We start from the raw sequence: 15743 nt of genomic DNA on the forward strand, positions 1-15743 counted from the left end.
TATAACCTTCAAATTCAAAAAGGCTAGGACTACTTAATGTGGCATATTAAATTATAGTACTGTTTAAGAAAGTACTTAAATGTAATAAATAAGAACCTAGCCTCCTGTGTTAAGTGGATCACAGAATAAAGGTGTTTGGCTACAAACACCAAGACTAGGCTAGGCTTGACAGAATTTTAAAATAGAATTTTGAATGAAGTATGTCTGCCACCCTACAACTTAAATCCTTTCTTGAATCCTTTTCTCAAGCTATTACACTTAAGATTACATACCCTGGCTTAACTTTACATGGTTAATGCTACATATTCTATCTATTCATAAGAGATTAAACAACAATCAAGAAACAAGAAAAGAACCAAGACTCAACTCTTGTTTGCAAAAACACCCATGCTTTAGAATTGCCTAAACTACCAATTTACAGAAGAATGGAGTTTCAGAGAAACTGATTTTGTTCAAGGTTCTACATCTACTATGTGACAAGACCTCAATACAAATTTACATTTGACTCCAAAACAATAAAAAAGTTCAATCTGTAACTATATGCTCCCAAAAAATTATGTAAAAAAATTTTTTTACATTCTTTCCATGCCTCAGCTACTCAAAATATTCATGGAGTAATTACTATCAAAGTAAAATATCTAATTGATTTGACTAGTTTAATGCTTTAAATTCTAATCTAATTCATCAGTAAAATACATTACTTTGTAAAAATATTAAAGAACACAATGATTTATTTTTAATTCAATAAATTAATTGAAATTTTTCAATAAATTCTTAGAGGTCAAACTAAGAATGCTCTTTGGTGAGGTCTTGGAACAGAAACCAGCCCCATCTTTGAATCATTTTCAGGAAGAGAACAAAAATATAAAATGTGACCAATTCATGCTAGAAAAAGGACTGTCATTTTTCACGCAGTAACCAAGAAACACCCTATTTTTTAAAGCAGGTTTTGCAAAATTGAAGACACAAGGAACCAAGATTCTCCCCTTAGTTTTTTGTTCGTTTTGTTTTTTAAATATTTTTAGTTGTCAATGGACCTTTATTTTATTTATTTATATACGGTGCTGAGAATGAAACCCTAGGCCTCACACATGCTTGGCAAGCGCCACCACCCCAACCCCTCTCCTCTTAGTTTTTAACAAACTAAAACTAATACCTAGAATAGATATCACCTATATTATTGACTGCAAAAGCAATTTACTGGTCATTCTTTTGTTTTGCAGGGTATTGAGGATAGAGGACATTTTACCCCTGTACTATATCTCCAGCCTTTTTTATTTGAGAGAGTCTAAATTGCCCAGGCTGGTCTTGAACTTCTGATGATCCTCCTGCCTTAGCCTTCTGAGTTGTTGGGATTATAGGCCTATGCTATTAGGCCCAGTCTACTGGTTTTTTTTTGTTGTTGTTGTTGTTGTTGTTGTTGTTTTTGGTACTGGGGATTAGACCCAGGGATGCTTAACCACTACCACATTCCCAGCCCTTTTTATTTCTTATTTTGAGACATGGTCTCTCTCAAAAAAATTGTTTAGAGACTCAATAAACTGCTAAGGCTGGCCTAAAACTTGCACTCCTCCTGTTTCGATTTCCCCTAGTCAATGTGTAATACCACATTGGCCTCTACTGGTTATTTTTATGATAAATTTTTTAAGTAATGGAAATAATACAACAAATATGAAAATTGTACGTAAGTATTTAAAAACCAATCAACAGCTAATCAAACCTGGAATTCTGGTATCAGTGGTTAGTCTCCCAATTTTTTCTCTTGTATATCACCTATATTTTGGCCAATCTGTTTTAAATTAGTGCTTCCCTTGTACTTGGAAAGGTGAAAAAAGAAAAAAGAAATCAATCCACTGGTAACAGTTGAGATTAAAAGGCCTGAAAGGACAGTATACTGAAATTACTGGAAATGTTTTCAAATTAATTTACTTTATTAATATTTATTCTTAAGTTTTAGGTGGACACAATATCTTTATTTTATATTTATATGGAGCTGAGGATCGAACCCAGTGCCTTGTGCATGCTAGGTGAGCACTCTACCACTGAGCCACAACCCCAGCCCCTCAAATTAATTTAATTTTATTAATAACTACACTTCCTACTTAAAGCCAATAACAGATTCAAAGATACAGAAATTATGGTTATTGTTCTCTAGACACAAGTTTAAGGATAATCATGACTTAAGATCATGAACCACCACATCCTTCAAAATTCTTAATAAAGAATAATTTTAATGATTCAAATAAGATACTAATTACTATTCAATTCAGAAGATGTCTGTTACTATTGCCCCAAAACATTTCTCAGCTTCCAATATACAGAACATTTCAGTTTACGAAACAAAGACATTAGTTTAAGTGTTATAAACTGTCAACACTTTTGTTATTAAGAATTAGATTTTGGGCTGGGGTTGTAGCTCAGTAGTAGAGTGCTTGCCTAGCAAGCGTGAGGCACTGGATTCAATACTCAGCAACACATAAAAATAAATAAATAAAATAAAGGTATTATGTCCATCTACAACTAAAAAATATACTTTAAAAATTTTTTTTTTTAATTTTTTATTAGTTGCTCAAAACATTACAATGATCTTATCATACATTTGACTCAAATGGGGTACGTAATCTTATTTTTCCACGTGTACAGATTGCAGGATCACATTGGTTATACAGCCACATTTATACATAGGGCCATACTAGTGTCTACTGTATTGTGCTGCCCTTCCTATCCCCCCCTCCCCTCCCCTCCCCTCTTTCTACCCAATCTACTGTGACAAGTTTCTCTCTCTTTTCTTTCCCCTCACACCATCTTATATGTAATTTTGCATAACAATGAGGGTCTCCTACCATCTTCTGTGCAATTCCCCTTCTCTCTCCCATTCCCATGCACCTCTCGTCCCTATTTAATGGTAATCTTCTTCTCATGCTCTTCCTCCCTGCTCTGTTTTGAGTCACCCCCATTATATCAAAGAAGACATTCTGCATTTGTTTTTTAGGGAGTGGCTAGCTTCACTTAGCATAATCTGCTCTAATGCCATCCATTTCCCTGCAAATGCCATGATTTTGTTGTTTTTTAGTGCTGAGTAATATTCCATTGTGTATAAATGCCACATTTTTTTTTTTATCTATTCATCTATTGAAGGGCATCTGGGTTGGTTCCATAGTCTAGCTATTGTGAATTGTGCTGCTATGAACATTGATGTAGCTATGTCCCTGTTGTATGCTCTTTTTAGGTCTTTTGGGTATAGTCCGAGAAGGGGAATAGCTGGGTCAAATGGTGTTTCCATTCCCAGCTTTCCAAGGAATCTCCATACTGCTTTCCAAATTGGCCGCACCAATTTGCAGCCCCACCAGCAATGTACAAGTGTACCCTTTTCCCCACATCCTCACCAGCACTTGTTATTGACTTCATAATGGCTGCCATTCTTACTGGAGTGAGATGGTATCTTAGAGTAGTTTTAATTTGCATTTCTCTGATTGCTAGAGATGGTGAGCATTTTTTCCTGTATTTGTTGATTGATTGTATGTCCTCCTCTGAGAAGTGTCTGTTCAGACCCTTGGCCCATTTGTTGATTGAGTTATTTGTTTTCTTGTTGTTTAATTTTTTGAGTTCTTTGTATATTCTGGAGATTAGAGCTCTATCTGAAGTGTGAGGGGTAAATATTTGTTCACAGGATGTAGGCTCCCTATTTACCTCTCTTATTGTTTCTCTTGCTGAGAAAAATTTTTTTAGTTTGAGTATGTCCCATTTGTTGATTCTTGATTTTAACTCTTGTGCTATAGGTGTCCTATTAAGGAATTTGGAGCCCGACGCCACGAGATGGAGATTAGGGCCAACTTTTTCTTCTATTAGACGCAAAGTTTCTGGTTTGATTCCTAGCTCCTCGATCCATTTTGAGTTAACTTTTGTGCAAGGTGAGAGAAAGGAATTCAATTTCATTTTGTTGCATATGGATTTCCAGTTTCCCAGCACCATTTGTTGAAGATGCTATCCTTCCTCCATCACATGCTTTTGGCACCTTTGTCTAATATAAGGTAGTTGTAATTTTATGGATTGGTCTCTGTGTCCTCTATTCTGTACCATTGGTCTACCTGCCTGTTTTGGTACCAGTACCATGCTGTTTTTGTTACTATTTCTCTGTAGTATAGTTTAAAATCTGGTATTGCTATACCGCCAGTTTCACTCTTCCTGTTTAGAATTGCTTTTGCTATTCTGGGTCTTTTATTTTTCCAGATGAATTTCATGATTGCTTTTTCTATTTCTGCGAGGAATGCCCTTGGGATTTTGATTGGCATTGCATTAAACCTATAGAGTACTTTTGGTAATATGGCCATTTTAATGATATTAGTTCTGCCTATCCATGAACAAGGTATATCTTTCCACCTTCTGAGGTCTTCTTCTATTTCTCTCTGTAGGGTTCTGTAGTTTTCGTTGTATAGTTCTTTCACCTCTTTTGTTAGGTTGATTCCCAAGTATTTTATTTTATTTTATTTTATTTTTGAGGATATTGTGAATGGGGTGGTTGTTCTCATTACCATCTCAGAGGATTTGTCACTGATATACAGGAATGCCTTTGTGGCCATGAACTTTATTTAATGAGGGGAAAAAATTAACATGAAAGGCTAGGATTGTAGGTCAGTGATAGAATTTTGCCCTGCATGTGTGAGACCCTGCATTCTAGCCAGGATAGAATAACAACACCCAACATTTATCCAACATTCATTTACTTCTTACTCATAATCAGACACTGTACTAGGACTTCTGACAAATTAAGTCATTTAATTCTCAACTTATGAGGTTAATTTTTAAAAATTCCTAATTATGGGAGAATTAGAATATCTACTGGAGATTATAAGAATTAGAATCAGTAAGATTAGCATGATTTAAAAAGCAAAAAAACAGCTTGGAGCATAAAGGACCTGTAAGCATATTAAGTACTATGAAGCCAGTTTCACTACAATGAGCAGCCGTCCAGAAATTTAAGTATAACAAAACTAAATCATGACAGGGAATAATTATCAGTGAAAGAAATCACAGGTATTAATAAATTTACATTTTACTTATTTCAGTGGTTCTTAACATCAGAAGTACTTCAGGGCTTTTTGTGATTCAGTAGGTTCAGATAAGGATCCAGATATGTGAAAAATTTTTAAAACCTTCCAAGATAATTCTATTGTAGCTAAGAACCACTCATCTCCTCATTTTATAAATAACTATAGCCAAGAAAAGATAAATAATTTGCCCATGTTTTAAAAACATTAGTATCAGAGCTTTATAATGTAGCTATCAACCCACAGAAATATACTACAAGTATGGAAAAAGTTCAGAAAAGGAAGTATAGAAAAGTTTATAAATGTATGCCTGTAAGAAGTGCATTACTACGGTATTTTTTAATCTTATATATTTTACATCTCTACCTATTTTTACTGAACAAATGTTCCAGAATCTGAAATAATGATGATTAGTCTTTATCAATGCAAGGCTGAAGTTCCTCATACTTCAAAACCAAGCACAAGTGTCACGACCTCTCCTTCCCATCTCTCTCAGACTGAAATCCTTAATTTCCTTCTCAAGACTCCCTTGGAATCCTATTCACACACTGGATTTTATTTAAATATCTATGCATCTCTCTCCCACTTAGATACAAATGTGTTGGCAATAGAGACTTCATCTTAATTTACCTGTTTCTCCAATGCCAGGATAGAATAAATGAATAAAAATGAATAACATTTGGGACCACCTGAAAGACCAGCTCTTATGAGTTATAAAATAGTTTTAAAGATGCAGTTTTATCATAAACAAATATCTAAAATACTCAAATATGTAGTAAGAAACTATTTTCTAGTACAGCTTTATGAAAATAAGAGATTCCTTTGAAATCGGCACATATACAAATCTATTTACAAACTACATAAAGAACTTATAAGGTCTGGTAATGTAAATAAAATACTCCAGTACTATGTTTTTTAAGAGATTTTCTCATCATTGTCAGATTAAGTAAACAATTTACCAAAGTCTAATAATATAAATTTTTAAATAACAGAATCAAAATTAAGATTTACTATATTTACTAATAAATGCAATGTTAAAAATAGCAGACCAAAAAAAAAAAAAAACCACACACACATTTAAGGCATATAATTAAGTACAATTAATTTTGTAAAGTCCAAACAGTGAAAGAAATAGACTTGTTATTTTTTCTTAATTGCATTTCCTACATTTCCAGTTACAGGCTTTTTTCAATGTAAAAACATAACCATTTGACTTTAAAAATAAAACATCTTCAAGTGAGGAAATAATTGCATGTACTCCTAAAATTATGGAAGAAAAATGCTTGTTGTTTCTTTTCCTTCACACTTAACATTCTGTTTTATACATACTTTGCTTCCCCCAGTTTAAGCAAAATTTCCTATTTACTTTCTTTAGCATTACTACTCTGGTTAGTCCTCTCAGTTTGCACATTTCAAAATGCATCTGCAGCCAAACGCAGTGGTACAGGCCTGTAATCCCAGAGGCTCAGGAGGCTGAGGCAGGAGGATCACAGGTTTGAAGCCAGTCTCAGCAACTCAGCAAGACTAAGCAACCTAGTGAGACCCTCTCTCAAAAAATAAAAAGGGCTGAGGATGTGACTGAATCTCAGAAGTAATCATAAGGGAAAAAAAAGAAAAAACATTTAACATGCAAAGTAAACACAAAATATATTTCCCAAAAAAAGTTTGAACTGAATTTTTAGGTTCATAATTCTAAATTATTTCTCATTTTAACACTTTAAAAAATCAAGTAAAAATCTCCTGTAATAAGCATCTTAGCAAGTCCCAATCTCAAACAAAAAGGACTGGGGATGTAGCTCAAAGGTAAAGTGTTCTGGGTTGAATACCTAATACCAATAATAAATAAATAAACAAAATTCACTCTGGTACACTGACATTGATAACATGATGTAAATGGTCTTTTCATACAAATTCATATAACTTTTATACAGAAGTAGTTCACAGTAAAAAAGGAAAATTTCTGTAACATAACCATTATGCATATTTTAAAGGTTACTGCATGTTCAAATACTGAATTCTATTTTTCCTCAGAAAGATTTCAGAAGAAATCTCTCCTACAAAAATTTCAGGGGCTGGGCTTGTAACTCAGTGGTAGAGCACTTGCCTTTCATGTGATGTGTGAGGCACTGAGTTCAATTCTCAGCACCACATATAAATAAATAAAGTTCCATTAACGGCTAACTTTTTTTTTTTTTAATTTCACTAATGACTGTAAATCTGATGGCAAAATAATTAAATTTAGGGCCCAGGATTAGGGGTCAAGGAAAGAAGGTACTAATTCAATTTTTCAGCAATCTCAATAATTCAATTTCTTTATAACATAGATCTCAATAATTCAAGTTCTTTATAACATACATCTACATCATAGATCTAAGGAGAATGAAAGAAAATGCAAAGCAGCATATTGTAAAGTTTCAATAAATGGCAGGTAGCATTACTTTTATTATGTACTATTATTATTGGACAGTTGGTCCAAGAAGTCTGAAGGACCAAAACTGCTTAGCTCTACTAACATAAAATGTCACTTGGCCCAATTACTGTTGGATTTTACTAAATACTAATAACATTGTTGGCACATGATCAAAGAAGATTGTAAATTAGACTTTCAAACATCCTAGCCAGAAAGGACAAGAACTTTCAACACTGACATACTTTTTCATCTTGATTTCCTCATTTTTAACATATTGGATATAGTTAGCCAAATGTCCAGCCTTTAATTTTCTTTAAATGTAAATATTTCATTTATATGAAAATTGTACCATGCTGCTTCTCCAATTTGATTTTTGTAAAGAATCTACCTAATTTAATCATAATATAATAAAATATGCATGCACATATGTTAGCATTTGTACAGAGAAGGGTGTGAGTATATATAGCTTATTTTTAAAAGAGATGAACAGACAGGGAATTTGAAGTTACACATTTCTGTTCTGTTTGAGGTTCTTATAATAAACATACACAACTTTTGTAATGATTAAAATTTGTTTTAATATTTAGGATACTTAACAATTCCACAAAGGAAACACAATATGGATAATTCATTGTTACCACTTAAAAAACTAAAAATAATAATTTTTCCTCAGTATTATCCAGTGATCCAGTGAGGTTTCTGTTGTTGTTTGCAGTACTGGGGATTGAACCCAAGACTAGGCAAGTAAGTGCTCTACCACACAGCTACACACAGGCTCAGTGATCTTTATCCTCTCAGCCTACCTCCAACATAAAAAATAAATTACCAATCCTCATTTTACATGCAGCTACCTTAAAAATAAAGCAAGATATAACAGATTTATTTAAATAAGTACAAGCAGATATAACAGGATTTATTTAAATAAATACATATCATTTAAATTCAAATTTATTATTAACCTGTTTAAGGCTCTCAATAATGAAGCCCAAAATGGAAAGAAAAAAATTCTGATATTAACAACATTTAATAGCATAGAACTGTCACAATTCCATCTTGAAACAAGACTAACCTGATTTCTCTGCCCCTGTCTGACAAACAAAAAAGGAATGCCCTAATTCTGAAAGGGAAGACTAAAGCCAATTCTCCTCTCCTCACCCTGCACTGCTCCTTTTACAAACATCTTTTTTTCCCTGCCATTAAGCACATGATCAGCTAAAGACTTTTGATTTTACTGTTGTTCTGGTAATTTTTGTCCTCAAGAATCAAAACTAGGGCTGAGGTTGTGGCTCAGTGGTAGAGTGCTTGCCTAGCATGTGTGAGGCACTGGGTTCGATCCTCAGCACCACATAAAAATAAAATAAAGGTATTGTGTCCACCCACAACTAAAAAAAATATACAAAAAAAAAAAAAGAATCAAAACTATCCAAAACCATGAGAAGGACTGGAGGACAGAGAATTCATCTAATTTAAAAAAAAAAAAAAACGGTGTTTGAAACCTTGAAAATACTCCATTAAAGAAACCATTTCTGATAGCTGCAAGGGGTTTTTATTTTTCTTTCTCCTTTTCTAACCTTCAGAACTGAGGCAATAATTTAACAATAGGAAAAATGAGCAAGTATTAACAGATCTTTTTTTTAATTTTTTTTTTTTAGTTGTAGATAGACACAATACCTTTATTTTTATTTTTATGCGATTCTCAGGATCGAACCCGGTGCCTTCCACATGTGAGGTGACCACTCTACCACTGAGATACAACCCCAGCCCAACGGATCTTTTTTGATACAGAGATCAATCTTATGTTGGTGATAGTGTAGCAAAAGAATAAATGATTTAAAAAAAAAAAAGAAAGAAACATGCTTTCAACTCAACAAAATCTTTCTTTTGGGGTTTGGGAGTATGTTTGTTAAACAGCAGTAAATTTTCAGAAAAACAAATACTAAAATAAGTTCCTCAGATTTATAAATTACCAAACATTTATAAAAACCTAAACTATTTAAAAAAAGAAAAGAAAGAAAGAAATTTTAACCTATTTTCACATATTATTATCCTTTATCTTCACAATTCTATGAAGTAAATAGGAGTCATTACAATCCGTATATAATAAACCAGGAGCAGTGGTGCATGCCTGTAATCCCAGTGGCTTGGGAGGCTGAGGCAGGAGGAGCACTAGTTCAAAGCTAGCCTCATCAACTTAGTGAGGTCCTAAGCAACCCAATGAGACCCTGTCTCTAAATAAAATACAAAATAGGGCTGGGGATGTGGCTCAGTGGTCAAGTGCCCCAGAGTTCAATCCCCAGTATCCCACCTCCATAAAAAATCCCTGTATTATAGAAAACTAAAGCAAACTGTTCATTACTATTTAAAATGAACCTTACTATTTAAAATGAACCAGTACAAGAATACTTGTACTCTACTACTTCTCAATGAACTAATAAATATAAACATAATCAAAGTTAGAATAGTGTTCCTCTTAATTTTCCCTATTTCACCCATCAAGAAAAGGGAAGTTTAGGGAAGTCAAGTAACCTCCTCATAGTTAAAGAACTCTCAGTGGGCTTGGGCTGTAACTCAGCAGCAGAGAGCTTGCCTAGCATGAGGCACTGGGTTCAATCCTCAGCACTACATAAAAATAAACAAATAAAATAAAGGCATGTGTCCACCTACAACTACAAAAAAAAAAAAAAGAACTCTCCGGGACAGAATGAAGAATGGAATGCAGATCTCCTAATCTTTGGCCCAAAGCTCTTAATTCTACCAACACACTCTCTGCCATGCTATAGCAAATGACAGAAAAGTGGCCTACAAAAACGTTGTCACTATGTGATTGACTGAATAGCATTATTAAGTTTGGAAAAGGAAGATATGTATTTTTTTTAATAAAAATTAAAACTTTAAGGAATTAGGAATAAATTTAAACATTAAACTACCTATCACCTTCACATCATTTACTTCCCAATTCCCCTTTGTGTTCTTACAACCCCTATTAAAGTACAAGTTTCCCCTAATTTTTGAAACTTGTAAATATTCAAATCTCAAAAAAATTTTTGACTGATGACTTTAAAAAATTTTCAGTAACCATGTTATACTTCCCTCATAAATGTTCAAGCATATTATAATAACCTATTTTATTTAGCTCACTAAAGTATATTTCTTTGCATATCTTCACTAACATCTTTTCCACTGTATACACCTCTCTTGTGAAAATCTGAAATGTGAAATACTCCAAAATCTGAAGAGTTTTTTTTTTTTTTTTTGGCATCTACATGATGCCATAAGTGGAAAATTCCACACCTGACATAATGTGGCATGTCACAGTCAAAATGCAGATATCCAAAAAAATATTGTATAAGATTACTTTCAGGCTATGTGTATAAGACACATATGAATCATTCATGTTGACTTGGGTCCCGCCCCAAGATATCTCATTATATATATTCCAAAATCTGAAAAAATCCAGCACACTTCTGATCCCAAGCATTCCAGATAAGGAATACTCAACCTACACTTTCAACTGAAATAGAGCAGAAAACCACATTTGGTAGACAATCTAATATGCACATGCATTAATAAAAATGTGATAATTGGCTGGCAGACACATACTATAAGGTGGAAGATTTTTTGGAGGGCTCTGAGATTGAGATTGAAAAGATGATGTAGCTTATACTGCCATAAGAATGCAGACAGCATGAACCTTATAAACACATGGTGAACAGCTCTTACTCACTTCTTTGGCAAGATATTTGAACAAATGTTTCAATCCCTTGGCCAGCTGGGAAGATATGACAGTCTTATAGACAATTCCATAGGCTAAAAATCCAAAATCTATCCAATGCTTTATATGCAAAATTATACAAGGGGAACAAAACAAAAGTCATTATCATTAAACACATATTTCTCTGTGTGTATATATATAAAATTTCAACAAGCTCTAACCATGGCCTTATGTCCAAGTAATGCCCTAATATACAAGTACTTTAAAAATACACTGTATAGAAGGAATTCATCATCAGGCAAGGTAGGCAAAATATTTCTCAAAAAACTATAAATATATGGCAAATGCTAAAATATAGTATTTCAATAACTCAAAATACTTGACACTTGGATATGACAACAATCACATTCAGCTTACTTTACATTTCAGTAGTTAATGAAATGAGAGCCTAGGGCTGAGGTTGTGGCTCAGCACCTAGTACATGTAAGGCCCTGGGTTTGATCCTCAGCACCACATAAAAAAATAAATAAAATGAAGGTATTGTGTAATAAATATTTCTTTTTTAAAAAAAGGAGAGCCTTAAGTTCCTCAAAACAGGAAGTGAAAAAAAAATAGTGCTTTGAGAAAAGGCAATGAACTGGAATTATAAGAGTTTAAATACTTATCATTTAATCGTATCTATGAAAGTGTATATTAAAAGCTGACTGTATGCACACTATAAAATGTTTAATGACTACTTAAAAATAGGTATTCTGCCCAAATACCCAAATCACTTTTGATGTTACTCTCACTTCCTCTTCTAGAAACCATCAGAACCATTTCCTTTAACCACAATACCACAGGTCTAGTAACTTTCAGAAATGTTTGTCTTGTTCATGTTTGGGGCTCAGTTTTCATATAGGCACCAATTTCCAAATTTCTTAAACAGCATAAACTCACCCAAAGCTCAGGTCAGTGTAAACTAAAGTAATTCTATCTAAAATTAAATTATTTCTAAACTACATAAATTTGTAATCAAGGCTTCTCTGTAAATGCAGATGGCTTCTTTGTAATGACAGTGAGCTACAGTCACATAACATGTAACAAACTAAATAGGCATGTTGCAGTTACTCTTCCAGATTGCACTGGGTTTAGAGTCAATTAATCCTTGCAATTAAGGTGAGTAGCCCAAGAAGATAGCTATCCTTTCCCAAAGTTTTGTTTTTTGGTGCTTTGTTTGTTTCTTTTGGTGGTACTGGCAATGGAACCCAGGGCCTGAGCACACTAGGCAACCACTCTACCACTGAACTATATCCCCTGCCCCAAATGTATCATTATTACTCAGGACGGTCTTCTTTATAATTAGTGTGTAAATCATCTGCAGAAATAATCAATTTTACACTCTAACCCTTTGATGTGAAAATCTCCACAGGCCTAACTCACAACCTACAATCTACTGCTATGATTAAACTAAAGAGGTAACATTTATGATACCATAAAAAACTAATAAAAAATATGAAGATACGACATCAAATACACTTTGAAAATTCATAAGGATCTAAACCAAAAAAAAAAAAAAAATCCCCCTTTTTCTCTTTATCAGATTTTTTAAAACTTCTCAACCTTGCTCTAAAAGCAAAAGAATTTAGGTTATTTTCTCCTAAAAAGAATGAACGTAACTTTTTTTTTCTATCTTTTCATCCACTTTTCTGCCTTCCTCTCAATCTTTAGACACGTACATTTTCAATGGACCTGTTTTAGTTACTCAAATTGTGAGACTATGCTATATCCCAGCGGTAGTGCCAACATATTAACTTTGTACAGACACTGTACTTTTAAGAAAGTGTTTTGGTATTATCAGATAAGAATTAGAAAAACTAAAATGAGGAGGAGTACAGAGGGAAGAGAAAAGGGTTGTTATTCCTGTTCTAGTGACTCACAGCCCAGAAGTATTTCAGAAGAAAAATTGGTTCCACCCTCACTTTCCCCTCCTCTCCACCTTCAAAATGAAATAATCTTAAATCGTCAACACTCTCTCAAAGGGCTTTTATTTAGCAACCTAAAATAAAGTGAAGAGGAAAGGATGCGGGGTCCATCCGATTAGCCATTCCTGCCCACATTCCCACACTTGCACACCAGATAATTGAGAGGAGGGCCGTAAACCCTGTTCGCTGCTGCCATCTCCGCCAGAGCCCCTCGATCTCAGTCCTGGAGCCCCAAGTTTTCCCAGCCCACCTACAATACCCCCCCCCGCGCTTCCTGAGGACGCGGGCCCGCGGCGAGGGCACCCAGGGGCGAACACGGTGGACGCGGCGCCCCTCTCCCGGCGCGGGCCCGGGTTCCCATCGGCCGCCAGGAGCCGGGAAATGGCTTCTCCCTGCCTCCGGCCGCTGCGCGAGCCAGCGGGGGAGGCGCTCAGGACTCTGCATTAGGCCGCGTCGCATCCCGGCGACCTGGGGTCGGGCCTGACGCGACGAGGCCGAGATTTCTGCCCTCTGCGCTGCCCACTGCCCCCACCCTCCCGGCCTCCCCTGCCCTCCATCCCTCCAGGGCCCGCCGCCCCCGCCGCGGCCTCGCCGGCCCGTGCGCACCTTCTTGATGTTGTAGAGGCGGGTGAGCATGCCGACGCCCCGGTCGTTGAGGATGGTGAGCTTCTCCGCCAGCTTCTGCTGACTGGGCTGCAGCACGGAGCGCGACATGGTGGTGCCGGTGCCGCCGCCGGCCGCCTCGCGCCCAGTCACCGGCCCGCAGCCTCCGCAGCAACCTCTCTCAGGCCTCCTCCCCTCCCGCCCGCGACCTCCGCCTCAGGGGAGCGCGCCCATAGCCCTCGAGCCCCAAGCCCGCGCCGGTGACAGAGCAAACCGCGGCGGATGCCTCGGGGCCCCTTCCCGGGCAGCAGCCAGCGCCCCGGCAGCCTCCTGCCTTCCGCCCGCCGCCCTTCCGTCCCCTCCCCCGGCGCTCTCCACCCCAGCCCCCACCGAGCCGCCTTCCCCGGCTCCTCCACTAGGTGTGGCGGCGGCGGCGGCGGCGGCGGCGTCTCCGGCGGCTGAGAACGAGGCCGCTTCCCGCAGCCCCGGACAGGCGCTCGGTCACCTGATCGGTCCCGCTGGCGCCCCCGCGAGGCCAGTCCGGGGACTGCGCCCCGCCGGCCCTCGCCCTCCCTGCCCGGCCCTGGCTCGGCTGGCCCACTGCGCCGGATGCCGGGATGCGAACGTCCCGTGCTGGATGCACCAGGGGTCGCGTCTTCTGTTCGTCCCACTAATCCCCGCACCCTTCGGCTTCTAGTTCCCCAAAGTTGCTTTTCCTCACCACCCCCGTAAAGAGGCCCGCAGGAACACTGGGAAGAAGGGGTGTTTTGAGGGCGAGTTTCGCCTAAGAGTGGGCTGGTGGCTCCGAGCGCTTTTCCTCCCACTGCTTAACAGACGCTCCCCACCGAACACAGCAGCTGTTGTGCTTAGCAAGACCGGCATCGCCTCTCCCAACCTCCCTACCCACCCTAACTCCCCCGCCTCAAGCCTGTTTGCAAGGAAGGAGGTCGGAAGTGAAGACTACTCAAGTTCCTGAGATAATTCGAATCTGAAATTTGTCTACGAGGAGCACCCATCCGGAGGGGACCCTAATAGGCTCTGATGTGGTAGCCAAAAAATGAGGGAATGTTCCCATTTTTTTTTTTTTACCAGATTCCACTTTTTCTTGGAAACTTTCATCACAGTTTTTTCCTCCTGATCAATTTCTTCTCGTCGACACTCCAACTGTAATCCCTCTGGTCAAATACATTAGACGTTCCAAACTGAATAAATCAAGGATTTAATGCGATTGATTGGGGTGACAAATTCCAGGCAAGAGGATTCATGTCACTTTGAAATTTGGGACTTTACCTTCTTCCTATGTGTTAACCTTTTATATTACATTCTTTAAGTCAATGACAAAATGTCACCTTCAATGAGACATTCTTTCTTTTTTCCCCCTGGAGGTGGGGCAAGGTACTGGGAGTTGAACTCGGGGGTACTGACCACTGAGCCACATCCCCAGGCCTATTTTGTATTTAGAGACAGTGACTCACTGAGTTGCTTAGTACCTTGCCTTTGCTGAGGCTGGCTTTGAACTCCGGATCCTTCTGTCTCAGCCTCCCTAGCCCCTGGGTTTACAGGCATGCACCACCTCGCCCAGCTCAATGAGACATTCTCAAGAATAATTTAAGCCATCAATTTATTGATAAAAACACTCTATGAAAAGGAAATTGTAATGAATAGCTTTTAAAACTATTGCATCTTCTATTCGTATGGAAATCTTCATTTTACTATCCCTAAAAGAAGGAATAGACTAAATGGATTTGATTCAAGGGGTATTAAAAAGAGCCCTGTTCCTTTCAAAAAAAAAAGTCAAAAGGATAGCTGCAGTTATTCTTGAAAGTTTATACATAAGAGTTGCATTACCTTCAATAAATACTTTGTATATAGTCTCGTTTGTTTAATACAAACACATTTTTAGTTATTTACTATAGTCATTAACTGGTTGAGGAATTTAATGTATCCAGTTACTTTTCAAGCTGATAGCTAACATCTTAATTTAGAGGAGGCAAGGGTCTGGTGCC

At 37.3% G+C, this 15743-nt stretch overlaps 1 protein-coding gene across 2 annotated transcripts in view; it reads right to left on the reverse strand.

Moving 5' to 3' along the window:
* Nckap1 (NCK associated protein 1) overlaps nucleotides 1–14074 on the reverse strand; it is a 99849-nt gene extending 85775 nt beyond the window's left edge. For both annotated transcript variants that reach the window (XM_046447390.2, XM_058580303.1), the window contains exon 1: nucleotides 13741–14074. In XM_046447390.2, coding sequence (XP_046303346.1) covers nucleotides 13741–13848 — 108 coding nt within the window. In that variant the 5' untranslated portion in view covers nucleotides 13849–14074. The remainder of the gene's footprint in view (nucleotides 1–13740) is intronic.
* Between the last annotated feature and the right edge of the window lie 1669 nt (nucleotides 14075–15743).

The sequence above is a fragment of the Marmota monax genome, unplaced genomic scaffold, assembly GCF_021218885.2.
Source record: "Marmota monax isolate L192 unplaced genomic scaffold, Marmota_monax_Labrador192_F-V1.1 WCK01_AAM20220418_F8-fsc00007, whole genome shotgun sequence".
Taxonomy (NCBI): domain Eukaryota; kingdom Metazoa; phylum Chordata; class Mammalia; order Rodentia; family Sciuridae; genus Marmota; species Marmota monax.